The sequence below is a fragment of the Guyanagaster necrorhizus genome (genome assembly GCF_019112545.1).
Source record: "Guyanagaster necrorhizus MCA 3950 unplaced genomic scaffold BT62scaffold_8, whole genome shotgun sequence".
In the NCBI taxonomy this organism is placed as follows: Eukaryota; Fungi; Basidiomycota; class Agaricomycetes; order Agaricales; family Physalacriaceae; genus Guyanagaster; species Guyanagaster necrorhizus.
This window is the reverse complement of record NW_025064887.1, coordinates 1,543,097-1,559,897: the sequence shown is the minus strand read 5'-3', so window position 1 is coordinate 1,559,897 and position 16,801 is coordinate 1,543,097. Positions and strand designations below refer to the sequence as shown.

The window sequence follows — 16,801 nt, the reverse complement described above, 5'->3', positions numbered from 1 at the left end:
CCCGCCTTTGTTCTCGAGTCTCGATCCGATGGACACCTAACAGTGGAAAAAATGTTTTTAAAATTAAAAAAAAAAAGGGGCCCAGGCAAACGACAAGCGAGTTTTATCATATGCCATCGCATGTGCGTTAAGACTATCCAGACAGCTTAGCATTACACAGAACATCAACAGTCGTTTCCTATTTTTCGATAACACACAACAAGTACGGAACAAGTCTAAATGATACGACGCTACTTTCGTTACAGCCTCTCGATAATATAAGAACAGAGAATAACTTTTGGGATATAAAAGAAAATGTCATCGATCGTCCGTCCGTCCGTCCGTCCGTCTGTCTGTCTGTCTATCTGTCTGATGGTCCCTCCATTCACTCCAAGCCCATAGCGAACGCCGCAAGGACCCGTCGCACTTCGAACCCACCCAGACCCCCAGCCGTATACACGACCTTACTCGTCTCGAACCCATTAAACTGGCTCGCCGCGCAGATAGTATACGCGCCCATATTCTCAAACGCGAGCCAGTCCCCAACCTGGAGAGCATCAGGCAGCATCGTCGACGTGCAGATCCGATCGATAGAATCGCACGTCGGCCCCCACACGCTGCTCACCGACTGCGGCTCCCCAGGCGGAACATGGAACGACCCGCCCATCGATAACACATCTGGGCTCACCGTCTGATGGTCGAACATGATACAGTTAAAGGCCCCGTATACACCATCATTGATGTAATCTGTTGGCAACAAAAGCCATTTTATCAGAACGCCGCCCCACTATTCGGATGTGCAAGGCTGCACCCAAAAAAAAAAAAAAACTCACACATTACAGAGGGTTCTTGGGACGAATCGTCGTCGCCTTTCACGGCAGCACCATCCATAAGAGGTGCACGCCGAGCAATGACGTTCGTCGCAAGAGTGAAAGCCCTCGACACATAGAACCTTCCAGGTTCCGCAATGATTTTAAGGTCCCTACGATCAGGAAAGTACTCGTCAATCGCTTCGGTCAGATACCGCGCCGCTTGCTCAAAAAGCGCATCCTCAAAACCCCCACCCACGTCGAGGAGACTGAAAGTGTACCCAGCGTCTTTGCCCATATCAAAGACCGCGCGGGACCGCATGATAGCGTCAGTGTACACAGAAGGATCATAGCACCCACTCCCGACATGGAAGCTCACCCCGACGACATTGAGGTTGAGCTCCTTAGCCCTCGCCAAGAGCCCCGGCACGCTAGCGAGCGGTGCTCCAAACTTGACACCAAACGCACAGATACTTTTCGAATCATCCGCGAGGATACGGATGATGAGCTTGGCGCGGGGGTGCGCGCGCGCCACTTTGTGGAGCTCGTCCGCGTTGTCGAACGTCATCATATCGACGCCGACTTTCCCCGCGTTGCGCACGAACGAGGCGGCCTTGCAGGGATTCGCAAAGACGATGCGGGACGGATCAATCCCTCCGATAGCGAGGACTTGATTGATTTCCCCATTAGAGGCGCAATCAAATCCTGTGCCCAAAGCAGCCAGGAGACGCAAAACATACGGATCTGGGTTGCACTTGATCGCTGAAGGGGGGGAAAAAAAAACCGTTAGTTATGTAATCGTTGTAAACGAAATAGGGGGGTGGGGGGGGGAAGAGACAAACCGTAGAAGGGCTGAACATGGGGAAGACAAGCCTGCCATCGTTGGTGTTGCCTGTACACCTGGCTTAGGTCACCGACGAAAAAGGCCTTTTCGGCATCTGGGACGCTTTGAGCGGCGAGCCGAGTGGCGTTGATGACCCCGTTACGTAGGTGGAGTTCAGGGTGCCCGTGATGGAGTGGCGGAAGGTCTGGGAACGGGCGATCATCAAGTTCTGTGGTGGTTAGATGGAGCGGACTGGAAGATAAGATGTCGTTGACGAGAGAGTTGGTCGTCACCCATCTCGCGGTGTTGGCGTAGGGACCAGAACGTGAAAAGTCGTAATCTACGGTGTTTATCGGGCGAAGAATCTCTACTTGGGACATGGTTCGTGGTGGCGATAAAAGTACGGGCGCAGTCGATGTATGGTTGTGTCGGCTTTTACAAATGTGGTCTAGCGACTGTGAACAGTCGCGCAGGTATTCCAGCGGAAACAGTAAGAACGAGAAGGGATGGTAGGTAGGTCTTTTGTTGTTAATTCGAACTCGAATTACCGAACCTGTCCCGCCACGGTCGTGGGCCGGGCGGACTCGAGGACGGTAATGCTAGGTTCCGGTCAGTCAAAGGCGGGTTCCTCGCTCCCTGTGCAGCGAGGAAATAGCTTGAAGGGAACAAAAGGAGTTTCCGAGAAGTTGGAGACGGAGAAAGACGTATTTCGAGGTGAGGGTTAACGCAGACGAGATGGTGGTGGGCGAGTCCTGTCAGGGAGGTTCACCTGGCGGACCAGCTAAATCAGCATCGAGTCACCCTGACACTGAAACACGACGGACCTCTTACGGATACCCACCTAGCGAAAAAGGCGCAAAGAGGTGTCAACCAACAGCAGCGGAGAGAGAGAAATGAAACACGGGCGTACTCTAGGGTCAACAAACGAAGATCGCTGTTTCTTTGCTGGTCAGAAATGGTGGCACACGGTGTGCCCTGTGGTCGTGCAACAGGTGACGACGACAGAGAAGCTGTACAGAGTCGTAGGGAAGAAGAAGATGAGGCTGCGTTGTGGTCGTCCGTAAGGGGAATTCTCGAAAAAATATCGATGACTGGGTATATACTCGGCAATTTCCGTGCGGGACCGTGTGGACGCGCATCACCAATCCTGGAACACAGGTTGATCTTATGCACAGATACTTGGATAAAGTCTAAGGAATGCAATACTTTAAAAGTTTATTTTATCCAAATTTAAAAGTAAAAGTGAGTTTCCGGGGTCTATTGTGCTTGCTGCTGGATTTTGGCATATGAACTATTAATTTCAAGTTTCCACTCAAATTCAATTCTGAAGGCAGAATGCAGCCATGTAACCCTACGCCTCGGTCCATGAGCACAAGAGGCAAAACCTGAACTCTAGAAAGGAAACCAGGTATAAATAGGCTCCACGAAATTACGTCACGTGATTAAAATAATCCGTGTTGCATCCGTTCGCCAAATATAATCCTTCTTCATTCATCGTTCCATGTCCATGGCGTCTTCATTCATTCGACATGGCAAGAAGGTTCGGACGTTTCCATTCTACAATACAGTTCTTGCAGCCCCAACCCACAAGCAAATCAGATCGTCGCCATTGGAAGAAACTACTCCGAACACATCAAAGAGCTCGCCAACACCGCTCCAAAGGAGCCGTTCTTCTTCATCAAGCCCACGACGAGCTATCTCCCGTCTGGGGGGAAGGTCGAGCTGCCTAGAGGCATAATCGCCCATCATGAGGGTGCGTGTCGCCTGTGTCCCGGGATATGGGTCTACTAACTAATCTATCTATCTATCCAGTCGAGCTGGGCGTCGTCATCGGGACCGGAGGCCGCGATATCTCTCAGGCAAATGCCCCATCGCACATAGCTGGCTACGGTAAGCGCCGCACCCCATCTCTCTCCATCCCCACAAAAAGCGTTCATGCCCAAAATGCTTCATGCCAGCCCTAGCCGTGGACATGACTGCCCGAAACCTCCAGGATCAAGTCAAGAAGCGCGGTCTCCCCTGGTCCGCCGCAAAGGGATTCGACACCTTCACACCCATAGGGTAGCGTAACGCGTTTCATTCACCCCACCCCCCTCTCCCCCAAAATTAAATCATCGCTGCATTAAACACAGATCTTTCATTCCCAAAGGCAACGTTCTCGATCCCCACGACCTCCGACTCTCCTTAAAGGTCAGTGCAGCGCAGCCCGCCTAAATTTACCTTACTCCTCCCCCACCCCCCTCCTTCTTCTTCTTCTCTAACTCGGCAGTTTCTTATCAGATTAACGGACGCGTCAAACAAAACGGGACGACAGCCGACATGATCTTCCGTATTCCCCGTCTCATCCAACACATCTCGTCGATCATGACTCTTGAGGTAAAACACTCCATCATCATTAGCTACAACCCCCACTCAATATGAGATCAACAACAGGAAGGCGACTTGGTTCTGACCGGTACACCTTCTGGCGTTGGGCCGGTGTCCCCCGGCGACAACGTGGAATGTCTTCTGGCCGACGCATCAGGGAACTCCCTCTCTACGTTGGATTTCATCGCCATCGCTCGAGACGGTGGTTATGAATTCAAGCCCGAGTAGCCATCGAAAAAGGAAACTTCTAAATATTAAGTAAATCCGTACTACAGATGTATACGGCAAGCAAGCATCATAAATACGCAGAGTCAACAGTCCAAAATCTACAGTCAAGGACTCCTATCAGGGATCTTCCCGAATACTGCTCGAACCTCGGAGCTTGGGGGATCCATCAGATGGCGACGGAGCACCTTCATCCGAAGCACTGGAATCACTAGCAAACGACCAGCTCCCCGCCGTAGGCGTCAGCTCCCCATCCTGCGACGGACTAGCACTCTGAAAATCCCCAAAGTCACCAAAGTTATCAAACGTGCTATCCTCCATCTCATCAGACAGTGACGAAAAGAAAGCGTCATTGCTAGACACAGCCGCCGAGTCGGAGAATGGCCCAAATGCATCCTGAGTTATCGTGAGTTGCTGACAGATGTGACAAGAAGCAAAAAAAAAAAAAAACGTACATCATCTGCTGAACCGAATGGATCCTCGGAATCGGAGCTGTGACCGGGGTCAAAGGCATCCTACAGGTTCCATCAAATCACGGAGACATTCCTAGTGGTATAAAAGCTGCGCTTACATCAAACCCATTTACACTCAGCGGCCTCCGTTCGCTCTCTTGGTGCCGAGCTGCGGCAGGCGGATTTCCAAGTGTGAACGTAGACCGTGATAACCACCCTCCATCTTCGTCCTCATCGTCAGAGCCAAAGTTATCAGCGTTCATCTCATGCGCTAGGTATCTAGCAAACTGCTTACGATCCAAGTCAACCTTCCCGTACACACATCAAAAAGAAAAAGAAAAACCAGAAGATGAACTGACCCGAGGTGCTGTGTCGTCGTCTTCATCGTCTTCGACGTCATCATCCATCGGTGCGCCAAAGTCAGCGCTGCTCTCACGCGTCGGCCGGGCTCCAACGGCCCGTTTGAACTCCCCCCGACTATCCTGTCCATGGCTCGTTCCATTGGCCCCTGTTGTTGATGTCGACGATAGTCCAACGAAACCAGTAGGGTCCTCCTCGTCCACCTTCCACCGTCCCGCTTGACGGCCCATACTGGGTCCAACGACAGGCTTCCCCCCTCCAAGAAGGATATTATCCCGCCTCTTCGTCTCAAGGTATCTTCCCGTAACATATTCGTCCCAGTCTGGATCCGGGGCATATTGTATGATAAGCAGCCGTACCTCCGGCGGGAAGACCTCAAGCGCGATGAGCACATCTTCAGATATCAGCTGAAGATGGCCCATATATCCTAAACGTACACCTTTGGGCTTCGCACTGGGAGTAATCTCATGAATGATGTCGGGAAACCGATTGGGGGCGCAAAGCCACACACCTCTCGATATCGTTGTGTTTCTGTCCTTCCACAATACGATACATCAGACGCGCATCCCTGAAGAGTGAAATCGCCAGCTCTCTGTTATATCCACTGTCTAGATTGCCTGTGAGTATCTGATGTATAATGTCATAAACGGCACTGTGTAGGAAATTGTTCCATGGATACTCGAAAAACAAGTCCTGAAAAAAAAAACCTTAATGTAATATCAAAAACAAGATATGACCAGAAGACGTACTAATAGGGTAGGGAGAACGCGCAGCTCGAGAAGACGCGCTTTCATCTTTTCACCGACAAATACCGGTTTGCTGAGGGGTGGTTCTTGTATTGCAAATCGTTTAGAGTTTCTCCGCAAGCTCTGTGATCGCTGTCCAACTGTGGATGACGCATCGGAATCCGAGCCGTCGTCTCTCGAGTCTACCCTAGATAGCGCAGCTCCTCGACTTACGTTCGACGATGACGGAACAAGCATAGGCGGTGGTGGTTCCGAGGGACTGAGACCAGGTGGAGTGATGGCAGGAGGTTCATCATGCATTATTATTTCCTCCATGGCATCGTCATCGCTCATGTCCTCATCCGAATCTAGAGACGATGGAGAATGTGATGAATGCGTCACCGGAAGGTCCAGAGAGGGCTCCATAGTGTCGACTATATCATCCATAGAGTCATCGTTCGGCCCGTCAGGTACGTCAACCAATTTAGCGAGCTCTTCCAGTCCAGCAAGCCCACCTATCAGACGACCCTGAGAGTCGTAGATTTTGTTCTGCTCCGGAGGACGATTGAGCAGAGACATGTTTGAACAATGCAACAGCTCGGCAATCATTTCGCAAATCCTAAACCGTTCAAAAGTGAGAGGAACTACCATCCCCACGGTCGTTCCAACGGGCCCCGTCTACCACACGCGAACGCATGAGCTCAGTACGCGGGTGATAGAAGAACTAAACGTACCGAGCTTCGTGGCGACTTCAAATAGTCGAGGAACGTATGAAGATTGTCGTTCATGATCTCCAAAACGGGACCTAGATGAACGACTCCCATGCGATCCACCATCTCTCCCATGGCGTGTTCGAGTGCTTCTCTGGTCACATTCTCAGGTTGTGAACTATACTGATGCTGTATTTGCATCAACCGGTTGCGTAAGGTGTGGAATAGATAAGGCTCGAAGTAGTCCGAGTTGTTTTTCCGTATGAGCTCAATGACGACGCCAATAGACTGTATAACGGATGAAGTAGCGGATTCGAAGGTGGGAAGCAGGGGATGTGTTTTATCGTCTTGATCGTCTTCAGAAGCCACGTTACGGCCCGGCCCAAAATCCTGTAGGGCATACACCACAAGCTTTGACACGCTTTCACGGCGCGCCAGTTCACGGGCGAAGAGATTGGATGATGTCCCGTTCTGTAGTCCCTCGCTAACGCTGGAACCTGGTGACGGTGTGGCTAAGGAGATAATGCCCTTGATCAACTCTGCCACCACTACATGTAGTTCGGGAGGATGCTGTGGGGCCAACCGCTCAATTAACTGCGCCATGAGATTTTGTGAAGAGAGCCACTGTTGCCCCCTATTAGCACGAGAGCCACACCCAGAGACACTGAGTACGCACCTCCAACACACCAGCGCCTCCCTGATATTCATCAAGCTGGATGATGCGAACCAACAGATCGACAAACGAGGGATTCTCGATATGATGTAGTATCCTCTCAACAACGTTGGGTTGAGATTGGATGAATGCGAGCATCTGAGCGCGTTGACAAGTTGCATTTGGGTAAAGATTAGAGAGGATTCACCTCTGCGGGTTTCTTGTTCAAGAAGATGGCATTAATCTTGGCAAAGTGGGAGGCCATCACCATCTGCGTTTTCATGTCCTCCGGGGACCTGTCGAGAAGAGAATCCCAGAAGGGCACCAGCAGCTGCGCCTGCTCGTTGATGCATGTCTCGACGATCGACCATATTTCGCTGCACAAGACCTCGGTCGCCACATACGGGTACCTTTTTGTTTCCCAGAGAAATTTGCCAAGCAACGGTCAGCTGGAAATAAAAAGAGGCTAGAGCACCAAACGCACTTGAACTGCCCCCTCTCCTCGCACTCTATCTCACCCGTTACATAGCCTAGCAATCGCTGAAGGACATCCACCCGTTGGAAGTAATCAATCAATCTCGTATTTTGTGATTTGCATTCTTGAAGGAGCTCGTCTTCATCTAGTATGCCCTCGAGGGAAACATCTTCCTTGTCTAGAAGACTGTCGATACCCGAGGCTGCGCTGAAGCCGAATCTGTTGGCAACGCCGCCACGTTGAGCACGAATAACGGGCACGAGAACGATAAAAGGCACCTCCAGAACATAAAGCTGAAGGACTCGGATAAAGATGAGAGGCGTGAGAGAGAAAGGTCCCGTTGCTCGTCGACGCGTCTCGGAGAGGTGTGACACTGGCAGGTTAAGGGACCATGCCACTACTGGCCGCTACTGGCCTCATGCCCTCTCATGCCCAGGTAAAACCATGCCTCACACGATAAATTGCAATAAATTATATACGGTACTATAATACAATACATAGATTAAACTGAACTGTCCGATGTCAGAACTGGATATTTATTTTTTTAAACTTCCGAAGCAAGACACAGTGAAACACACGACGTACCCGAATCTGATATGAACCACTAGCCTTCGTGAGATATCGCACCCATTTGATACTATTATAGTTGCTCTTCTCGAACACCTTCAAGAACCTGACCATGAGACCCGACGCCGTAAACATGAGGACTTGAAAGTCAACGTCAATAGGCGGCCGAGCCCATACTTGACGAGTTGTGGTACTCGTTAGTTCAGCAACAGCAGAAAAGGCACATTCCTGTCCTCCCTGAAGCCTCGGAATCCTGCCGAGATTGTCAGGGCTAGAGAGACCGAATAACGAGAAGAGACATACTTCCAGATAACCACGTTTTCTGCGGGTGCATATTTTGCCTTTCCGTTCGCCACCGAGCACTCCACATTCACTGTATTCAGTGGTGTAGGTATTCGCAAGACGATGTTAGTCGCAGACAGCTTGTTGTTGAAGTTCGTCTTCACTGTGACATCGTACGATACGCGAGTAGTACCTATTTCTGTGACCGTAGGGATGATTCGCAGAGGTAACTTGACATTCGATGTCGCCCGATATCTGGAAACTATGACATTATAGTGTCCCATCGTGGAGAGCCTGTGCACGTACCTCATCAACTCGAATTCGCCATCCGGAGGGACGAAACTGATGCTTCGGTCAGCATCAAAGTCGTTTAACCGCACACACTGGTGAAAACGACAATCGTCAAGTTCAACAGCATCACTAGCACCTCGTTCACTCTTGTCGATGACGAGCTTGTCGTTCAAACCGAATTTACACTCCGGTGTTCCAGAAAGATATGCGCGCATCTGTATGTGACCGTCGACATCTGCACGGAGGATCGTACCTATGTGACACAACATCAGTAACTGCATGAGAATACCCTACAGGAGCCAGCAGGTCTACGGTAATGAAGAAATCAACAAATGACAGGGAATGGATGATACATGGAAACCACCAACAGAAATATCCCCTAGAAATCTGTGCGAGAATGTGTAGATAGGATACTTGTTGTCACACACACACCTTTAGCACTCATACTTAGATTGATGGTTTCCACAACATCCACAAAAGCCTCGTTTTTCTTGTACTTGACATCTCCGCGCCGCCAGCTCGTCGCTCCCGTCGCTTGTGCCGTAATCTTCGACGATTCTTCCTGCACACAGCATGAACGCCCACGATACGAATAGTCTTAGCTGACAAGAATGCGTACAACAGCAACAGCCGAAGAAGACACGATGCTCTCAGTCGTGATGTATGTTTTCAAGGTGTCGATTTCGCTATTTTGCGGATATCCAAAGTCATTGATTTCTGGCAGGATATATATTCCAAACGACAGCGAAACAAAGGGGAAACAGACCTGTCACTCACCATCAATAAGTTCGTATATGAGAACGAAGTTGTTCTTAATGGCTTCCTCGTCGATCTTCCCGAAATACGACCTGGCGATGCTGATAAACCGGTAGCAGAACTCAAACACCAGAGCAGCATTCGCATTGTTTCTGTGCAAAGCGTAAGCACCTGGCCCGGGACGTGGAAGAGCTACGCACTTTGTCACCGCTACGACATACAGATTGTTGATTCTAACATGGAAGAAGCTGGTCGAGCCCAGCGTTATGATCGGTGAGCGGACATCACTATTCGACACGACTTGTATCCTGAAGACATCTGCGATAGAACGCCTGGAAATGTTGAGCATCAGCCGCTTTCTAGGCATGCCTTTCCTCGACGCACTTGAAGTCTGTACGATACAGTCTTGAGATGAGGACCTCGCCCTTCTGGTTAAACACGAAGAATGCCTGTCGAATGCCATATAATCCATGACAGTACTTTGAATGCCGCCGCAAACACTTACGGATATCATGGAAGAAAGTGGTCAAAGCGAAGGCCCAAAACGGGAATAAGAAAAATAATTATTATCACAAATCCGGATATTTCGTAGAACCATGGTAGACTGAAAAAGAGAACTAGCAAACTACGAAGCGACCTCATCTACTCTCGTCAAGTTGAGCGCTCCACGACCAAACCCTTCCGCAACAGCCTTGAACCCATTTTCTCGGACTTCCGACAAGAACAACTCATGCTGATCAGCCAAACGCTCATTGTTCCTCCTTATCTCCCGTATTACGCTGTACTCCCGGGCGCATTTCGGACATTCTGTGTCGTTGTCCATCAAACAACTGTAAAAACGATGAGCAGAACCATCCCAGTGAACAGAAAGTGATTACTGACCGTTGGTGATAACTATGGTTACACATAAAATGCACGCTCGGAAGGTCAAGCTGCCCACCACACGTCGAGCATCGGGTGACATGGAATACTCTAGGATGATCTGGATCAGAAAGATCTTGCACCTGCTTCAGCTTGGTAGCAGTCTCCATCCTATAAGAACTCGTCCATTCCTGATCCTACGCAAATCATCAGACAAGGGGAAAAACAAGGAGAAACCAAGTTATTCACCGCCTGTATCTCACTCCTTGCCTCCGTAATGCGGGTCATCAACCACTCTTTCACGAGCCCAACACTTGCCACGGAATTTCGGCTCAAGACCTGTATGACGCCCAATGGCGGCATGATACCCTCTTTGTTGATATGCTCTAGCACATCCTTAACATCTTCCTGATGCCGACTCAACAACGCAGGCGTCGATGTCAAGAACCTCAGCACCAACGGATACAATTGCGGATTCCCTGACCCATACTGCTTCAGGTGCTTGATCACTTCTGTCGAAGCACCGGGCGCTGTTCCCTCCTTCTCTCGGTCCATCCAAAACCTAAGCACGTCCTCATACATGCCCATCCGCTCCCACAAAAGCATAAGGCCCTCCGTATAGCCACGGCTTGAGCACAGAATAAGTGCGTGGGTCGGGTCATAAGGTATGGTATCGCTGTTGAGCACCCGCATGGCCTTCTCTCTGAAAGCCTTCGCCTCATCTGATGTATCGTTCTTGGTCTCCGACGGGTTGGGCAACGTTAGGTACAGCTCAAGGAGCGTATTCCATACTGCCACCTGATCAAGCTGGTCGGCTTTTTCTTCCAAAGGAGGCTCTGAAGGCGGCGGCAAGCTGGGTAAATTGTCTATGCTCTGGCCCCATCGACGTAACGCCACCGTCTCGAGGAAGATGACGAACTGATCCATATGGTCAACAAAGTGCGCAAAATACATTCGAGGAGAGAGCTGTTTGACGGGCGCAGGTCGAGCAGGTTTAACAGCAGTGGGACTAGAGGGAGGAGGTGTTGATGGACGAGACGTTTCATGCGTCGATTCCTTTTGTGAAGCCACATCTCCGGGTTTGACGGTTTTAATGGAAGGAGATGGAGGAGGGACGTCGACGACAGGGGCACGATTCAGTGCCAGATATGAAAGGTAGGAGGGTCCCGCAGTCGTCGTCTTCGAAGCCGTGGTCAATGCTTCTTCTGGTTCAGGGGAAAGTGTCCCTGAAGAGGTGGTACAAAGATCGATAAGTAACTGCGTCGTTTCCACCGGGAGGTTAGCCAACATGGCTCTGCCGTAGCGTGCAAGATTGCTTTCGGCCTGGAGAGCTAGAGTCAGTCAAACATAAATCTGCTTCATGTGGCACAAACCGCATCTGCCCCCAGCTTTCTAAGATACAACAGAGCGTCCTTGTAATTCTCCGCATCTTCGATTTGTATTCTCAGATAGTCCTCGTGGCGCTCATACTTCTTAGCAAGGTACGACGCATGGTCAAAATAACCCGCCTGCCGGCAAACACGAATAGCAGTCTCCAAGTCGAATGGGAGTTCGTCCGAGTCCGTCGAATTTCGACGGGACTCTGTCTTGATAAAACTGTCCAGTCGAGAAACATCTTTGAGCTTTGTATACGTGTTGAGGAGAAGAGTTGTATGATCTGAGTTCGCAAGTCCGAGAGAATGCAGCTCTTGGAGGTAATTCACCAAATTGTGTATCCGTTGTGCATCAAGAAACTAAAATTGCAACGGTTGAGATCGATTCATTCAAGAGAAGAAAAGAGAGCACCTTTCGAATGACATAACTAGGCTGCAGATGTCCAATTGTCTGGATAAATTGCTGCATGGCCGCGTCGTATTCACCCTTATTATATAAGTGGTTTCCGTACTGTTGGTGAATACCAGCGACGCTCGATTCATCCAATCCCTGAGTTTTTGCCAAATTGAGCGCCAGTGGGTATAAAGAGCGGGTGTAGAGCATGTCTAGCTTTTCCGATGTGGGTTTCTCTCTCAGGGCAAACAGCTACGCACATGTTCAGTATGTATCCAAGAGAAGAAGAAAGCACACACATTACCATCGTTGGACAGAACATAAAGATGTCCCCAAGCGGATATCACTTCTCGAACACCCTCTGTGAAGGCACCAGTATACGCCACCAACTTATTCTCGGGATCAAACAATGTGACTTTCGTTATATCACTGTCTCCAGCATTCGTGGTCCGTGCTACGAAATTGCGAACAGTTGCAGACGCAGCAGAGGCTGTCGGTAGGAATGGAGGGGAGACAATAACGACGTAGCTGTGATGTGTATGTATTGAAGACTTGTGCCCTGTCAAAAAAACATTAGCAGAGAGCCAATAATCGCCCTGAATTTTCAGACCTTCATATGCCCAGCATGCTCCACGTCCATCTGTACCACAAACGTATATGGCCTCATCTCGTGCGACTACGATGCCCTTCCCTCGGTAGTCCATAGTAGCCAAACCAAGACCTGTACCAACTTCATCAACTACAACGGCTGCAGCACCGCTTCCGCGACCCGACGCCTGATAAGAGAGAACACGATTTGTCGTGACTACAAAAAGGTACAAATTTGGACTGTCTTCAGAAGGCTCCCGAAAATCCAAGCCTGTTATCGGCTCTGTTGGAGATTCGTGCACCGTCCGGGGTTTAGGAAGTGATGTGAGGCCGGTGGAATTTGTGAGTGACTGGTCAAGGTGTCGGTATAGAAGGACTGTTCCATCTCCTAGACCGATAGCAAGGTACGAAAGTGATGCGGACAAGGCGATGGTCGACACCTAACAATTGTAAGTCGTTGCTAGGACCAGAAATAACTGAATGGATGTGTCTTACGGGATGGGGTCGATTGCTGAGTTGTACTTTGACAGAGCGAAGAAGTAACGGTGAGCCCGAGCGTTTGTCTGTGTTTTCCAAATCCCAGATCTTGAGAATAGGCGACCTGATGGCATCCTCCTCCTACAATACTGCTGAGTTCCGTCACAAGCTGTATTAGAGAGACCACGCACTCCGAGGGTAACCAAAATACGCTTCCGCTCCACCATATGTGTCACTCGTCCACCGACATGGGCTACCCAGCTTTTAACGGATTCAAAGTCACGATTGAGGATGTGTATGCTGCCATGAATATCCGCCACGAGGACGCCGGCCGACGACGACGACGAAACGGTGGAGATTTCGGGGGTAGCCTGATGCACCATGCTATCAAAATATTCTGCTGTAGCGCAGACTGGCGCACCTTGAATACATCCGGTGTGCTATCAAAGTCATGGACATCCCTCACTCTCTCGACTTGGAAGAATGAGACTTGCCGCCACTGAGGATAGTACTTGAATGTCACTGAGGTTGGTCGAATAATGGCGCTGCACTCACACCAGGCGCAGAGACATTCAAATTCGCCATCGACGGTCGGAGATTAGGAGATATATGACATGGAGAAAGGAAGACCGCTACGGTATCCTGCAGCTGCAGAACGGATTCGGATCCGGATGAGGGCGTCGATCATTATAATAAAAATAATAAATAATAAATGAATAATCATGAATTCTCACGAGACCGACATGTCCAATTGTCGACATCCCGCTGTAACGTACTGTTGAAACGTTGAAGCTAAGGTTCAAGGCTTTTGAAGTGTTTTCCGGTCACCTAAAAATACCGTTAAATAAAAAGACCGGCGGCATTTCATACGACTTACATTGCGGACCTTTTATGTTTTTCAGTGTTTGAAGGAGAATCTTATCGTTCCCCCTGCCTCCTCCCACGAATGAAGTGCTCGTGCTCAGCCAAGCCGTCAAAGACCTTGTGGATTGTATTGGATTACGTCCGTGCTCCAGTACCTAGGTACATCTTCCATTAATACACGGGACGGTACCATACACTATTTCACATTTAAAGAGGTGTCCCAGTGATCGAAACTTGTGATATGGGGAAGACACTATAGATCAGGAAGGCAGATCATCATATACGTACACAGTTGATCTTTTACAGCGATAACAATGACATAATGTACTCGAAGGCGATTTGGTCGTGGGAGATTCCATCGCTCGCACGGCCATTGCAGAACAAGGACAAGAACAAGGCCTTGTGGGCCCGTTTTGCTAAGTAATGTCATTCATCTTATTCAGAACCTTCTCCGTAAGCCAACGTTTCTATTAAGCTAATTACGCTGACTATACATAAATATTCTGGCTTATAGGGATGATGACTTTTCCCGGCTTGTAAAACAGTTCCGGTGTTACAGATTGTACCACCCCGACCTTGATAAAATACTTTTGCGGCTTGACATCAGTGCTTTCCGGCTTGTCAAGCTGTCGCAAACATCTCGTGTATTGATCACTGCCTATGCGGTCGGCTGTCATTCCGGAAAATGTTTTCGTGCATTTCCAGAAGAAAGCATATATACCTCTGATGGAAAAGACAAACGAACGATACCACCAACATCCTGACAGCATATTTTGGCCATGCCCTTGACCGAACTTACAACGCTTAACCATGTGCCCCCAAACAACTTCGAATCTCTATCTCGGCTCTACACGTCCTGGTGTAGCCTCCAACCATCGTATTCCGCGTACCCTCTAACATTCTATGCCGACGTCAGGCATCCAGGTGTCATATACCTCTTAACCGGATGGCGCAATGCCCAGGAACGGAAACTATGGTGCCAAAGCGATGAATACCAAGATGTACTAGCTGATATGGTCGAACGGGTGGAAGTGAAACGTAGCCTGGTGCTCAACATGGATTTTGACACCATCCCGCGAGCTGCTAGGGGGCTGATGTGTGTTCATACCATCCGGATAGAAGGAGATGAGGAAAAAGAGGATGAGGGTATACCATGGATGCCCAGCAACGACTCTTTTTTAGAGGTCCTATGGACGGCGTGTACAGAGGATTGCGAGGATGCGTCTACATTTTGCCGCTTTACGCTCTACGGCACTATAGTTTCTGACGAGACAGTGAGGAGAAAGTATCGACTTGGGTCTAATAGTTTCACTGCTATGAAGCGGGTAGCTGTTCCGGTTGACAAAACTAGCATGCTGCATGCCAGTAAAGACATCATTTCCTGTACATAATGATATTAGCCGTTCTTTTTTGATGAGGGCACCGTTCAAGGCGTACGTTGAAAGACAGTTTCATGACAACACTTCTTTTTGTGCATTGATAGTGGAGAAGACCCGCGTAGCAGTTTAATCTCGCTCATCAGAACTACGCATTAAACCTAGTGTCTTCATATCAGGTACACATCCCTTCTGACGCAGGTAATTCACGATATGCCTCGCGTCACATTTAACGGCGGCTTTCAGAAGCTCGGGGTATCGTTCGCAAGATATCCTATCCGCAATCTTGCGCTTTTTTGCACCATTAACTTTCCCCCCATAGCCTGGTTCCACAAGCAATCGGACGAGATGGAGGTTCTTCTTTCGAACGGCAATCAAAACAGAAAGACCGTCTTTCCTTCGGGGATCTGCCCCGAATGCAAGGAGGTATTGTATAAGTTGTACAAATCCTCCATGAACAGCCATGGCCAGGGCATAACCGCCGTGCGAATTCAGATTCAGATGAGGCACCTTTTTGTGCAGATGTCGGAGGTAGGGTAGTGGATGGTCCGCGTCGGACCATTCGCTTGAAGGCCTCTGTAGCCTGAGCAGGTGTTGGAAAAGATGTCGGGGGATTTCCGTGGTTTTGGAGAGGCCGGTGGTGTCGGCGCAGCGATTACAGATTATATCCAGTACTTGTGAAGAGCATAGCCGGAATCGAATAACTCTGGAAAAGAAGTCCGGAGGCCAGGAAGATGAAGGGCGTAAGACACGGCCGAATATGTATTGGGCACGAAATGAATTTGGAGAGGCATTGAAGGTATCGTAAAGGAGGCGAGAGGAGTATGGCAGACTGTCCGAAAGAGCGAATAGTTGTATCTCATATAGAAGCTTCGTCTCGTCAGCACAAGTGAATGTGAATGACAGCTAGTTGTTCACCTCAACAGGTAACTGCTCTAATTTAGAACCTAGCAGACAATTCATGGTGATGGTCTACGTCTTCTTCCAGTCCAATTCTTTCGCCACGGAATCTGGGTTACACGTCTGGGGACAACCCCAGTAGTCTTACGGTTCTTGTTAACGAAGAAATCCCTGCAAAAATATTGTATTTAGCGATGCTGTCATTGATGACATGAACGAAAAACTTACACCACCTTGCTCTCAGCGAAATTCTGGTCTTTCACGTCCTCGGATCCTTCCCTCGCAAAAGAGATTGAAAACTGCTTTGGAGGAACTAGAAAAAAAGTTAACTAAGTGATCAGATGAGTCAAGTAGTGCTTACAAGACTTGTTCGTGCCTCTGGCGTATCTGTATTGCGAGACGAAGAAGGAAATACGATTCATCGCATGGATGTTCGATGAGGAGTAGGCTAGAAACTCTAACCCTAACCCAGCTCTTGCCTTTGCGGCTCTCGGG

General features: G+C 49.3%; 7 protein-coding genes across 7 annotated transcripts; 2 read left to right on the top strand and 5 right to left on the bottom strand.

Annotated features, from left to right (window-relative positions):
* Nucleotides 1–293: 293 nt before the first annotated feature.
* On the bottom strand, nucleotides 294–2,194 carry BT62DRAFT_766829 (ornithine decarboxylase). The gene is made up of 3 exons (XM_043182206.1): nucleotides 1,631–2,194; nucleotides 813–1,550; nucleotides 294–726 (listed from the first exon to the last, which is right to left on the bottom strand). Exons 1-3 carry the CDS (start codon nucleotides 1,989–1,991, stop codon nucleotides 365–367), a joined length of 1,461 nt encoding a protein of 486 aa, XP_043041850.1. The 5' UTR covers nucleotides 1,992–2,194; the 3' UTR covers nucleotides 294–364.
* Nucleotides 2,195–3,118: 924 nt separating this feature from the next.
* BT62DRAFT_966315 (mitochondrial protein) lies at nucleotides 3,119–4,478 on the top strand (the record flags this gene model as incomplete). Its single annotated transcript, XM_043188811.1, has 7 exons — nucleotides 3,119–3,151; nucleotides 3,211–3,364; nucleotides 3,424–3,501; nucleotides 3,570–3,672; nucleotides 3,744–3,801; nucleotides 3,892–3,987; nucleotides 4,045–4,478. 7 exons carry the CDS (start codon nucleotides 3,119–3,121, stop codon nucleotides 4,204–4,206), a joined length of 684 nt encoding a protein of 227 aa, XP_043041849.1. The 3' UTR covers nucleotides 4,207–4,478.
* BT62DRAFT_966313 (SAPS-domain-containing protein) lies at nucleotides 4,209–7,951 on the bottom strand. Its single transcript, XM_043188810.1, has 11 exons — nucleotides 7,856–7,951; nucleotides 7,587–7,796; nucleotides 7,311–7,512; nucleotides 7,127–7,261; nucleotides 6,475–7,074; nucleotides 5,765–6,418; nucleotides 5,527–5,708; nucleotides 5,015–5,468; nucleotides 4,775–4,945; nucleotides 4,659–4,718; nucleotides 4,209–4,599 (listed from the first exon to the last, which is right to left on the bottom strand). The coding sequence occupies exons 1-11, from the start codon at nucleotides 7,864–7,866 to the stop codon at nucleotides 4,324–4,326; spliced, it is 2,955 nt and encodes a 984-aa protein (XP_043041848.1). The 5' UTR covers nucleotides 7,867–7,951; the 3' UTR covers nucleotides 4,209–4,323.
* A 148-nt stretch (nucleotides 7,952–8,099) lies between these two features.
* BT62DRAFT_986285 (clathrin adaptor, mu subunit) lies at nucleotides 8,100–9,987 on the bottom strand (the record flags this gene model as incomplete). The annotated part of the gene is made up of 9 exons (XM_043189995.1): nucleotides 8,100–8,397; nucleotides 8,448–8,681; nucleotides 8,733–8,970; nucleotides 9,150–9,279; nucleotides 9,337–9,434; nucleotides 9,495–9,625; nucleotides 9,674–9,805; nucleotides 9,858–9,922; nucleotides 9,979–9,987. The coding sequence occupies 9 exons, from the start codon at nucleotides 9,985–9,987 to the stop codon at nucleotides 8,100–8,102; spliced, it is 1,335 nt and encodes a 444-aa protein (XP_043041847.1).
* A 63-nt stretch (nucleotides 9,988–10,050) lies between these two features.
* On the bottom strand, nucleotides 10,051–13,830 carry BT62DRAFT_947390 (uncharacterized protein). Its single transcript, XM_043188025.1, has 11 exons — nucleotides 13,722–13,830; nucleotides 13,588–13,665; nucleotides 13,358–13,537; nucleotides 13,185–13,307; nucleotides 12,712–13,129; nucleotides 12,401–12,660; nucleotides 12,120–12,353; nucleotides 11,708–12,067; nucleotides 10,584–11,657; nucleotides 10,356–10,531; nucleotides 10,051–10,303 (listed from the first exon to the last, which is right to left on the bottom strand). Exons 1-11 carry the CDS (start codon nucleotides 13,749–13,751, stop codon nucleotides 10,099–10,101), a joined length of 3,138 nt encoding a protein of 1,045 aa, XP_043041846.1. The 5' UTR covers nucleotides 13,752–13,830; the 3' UTR covers nucleotides 10,051–10,098.
* Nucleotides 13,831–14,390: 560 nt separating this feature from the next.
* BT62DRAFT_1074818 (uncharacterized protein) lies at nucleotides 14,391–15,455 on the top strand. The gene is made up of 2 exons (XM_043179056.1): nucleotides 14,391–14,483; nucleotides 14,545–15,455. The coding sequence occupies exon 2, from the start codon at nucleotides 14,810–14,812 to the stop codon at nucleotides 15,419–15,421; it is 612 nt and encodes a 203-aa protein (XP_043041845.1). The 5' UTR covers nucleotides 14,391–14,483; nucleotides 14,545–14,809; the 3' UTR covers nucleotides 15,422–15,455.
* Nucleotides 15,456–15,535: 80 nt separating this feature from the next.
* Nucleotides 15,536–16,728, bottom strand: BT62DRAFT_1004143 (uncharacterized protein; the record flags this gene model as incomplete). Its single annotated transcript, XM_043177006.1, has 5 exons — nucleotides 15,536–16,276; nucleotides 16,325–16,353; nucleotides 16,383–16,477; nucleotides 16,535–16,619; nucleotides 16,668–16,728. 5 exons carry the CDS (start codon nucleotides 16,726–16,728, stop codon nucleotides 15,536–15,538), a joined length of 1,011 nt encoding a protein of 336 aa, XP_043041844.1.
* Between the last annotated feature and the right edge of the window lie 73 nt (nucleotides 16,729–16,801).

What these genes read in the sequence shown, in the direction of transcription:
- BT62DRAFT_766829 (XM_043182206.1), bottom strand. Translation starts at nt 1,991, where the DNA reads ATGTCCCAAGTAGAGATTCTTCGCCCGATAAACACCGTAGATTACGAC. An exon ending in CCATGTTCAGCCCTTCTACG is followed by an intron (nt 1,551 to 1,630) that starts GTTTGTCTCTTC and finishes CCCCCCCTTCAG; the next exon opens with CGATCAAGTGCAACCCAGAT. An exon ending in CCAAGAACCCTCTGTAATGT is followed by an intron (nt 727 to 812) that starts GTGAGTTTTTTT and finishes TGTTGCCAACAG; the next exon opens with ATTACATCAATGATGGTGTA.
- BT62DRAFT_966313 (XM_043188810.1), bottom strand. An exon ending in TGAAGTCGCCACGAAGCTCG is followed by an intron (nt 6,419 to 6,474) that starts GTACGTTTAGTT and finishes CGCGTGTGGTAG; the next exon opens with ACGGGGCCCGTTGGAACGAC. An exon ending in GCGTTCTCCCTACCCTATTA is followed by an intron (nt 5,709 to 5,764) that starts GTACGTCTTCTG and finishes TTTTTTTTTCAG; the next exon opens with GACTTGTTTTTCGAGTATCC.
- BT62DRAFT_947390 (XM_043188025.1), bottom strand. Translation starts at nt 13,751, where the DNA reads ATGGCGAATTTGAATGTCTCTGCGCCTGGT. An exon ending in GCACACCGGATGTATTCAAG is followed by an intron (nt 13,538 to 13,587) that starts GTGCGCCAGTCT and finishes ATGGTGCATCAG; the next exon opens with GCTACCCCCGAAATCTCCAC. An exon ending in TCAGCAATCGACCCCATCCC is followed by an intron (nt 13,130 to 13,184) that starts GTAAGACACATC and finishes TACAATTGTTAG; the next exon opens with GTGTCGACCATCGCCTTGTC.
- BT62DRAFT_1074818 (XM_043179056.1), top strand. Translation starts at nt 14,810, where the DNA reads ATGCCCTTGACCGAACTTACAACGCTTAACCATGTGCCCCCAAACAAC.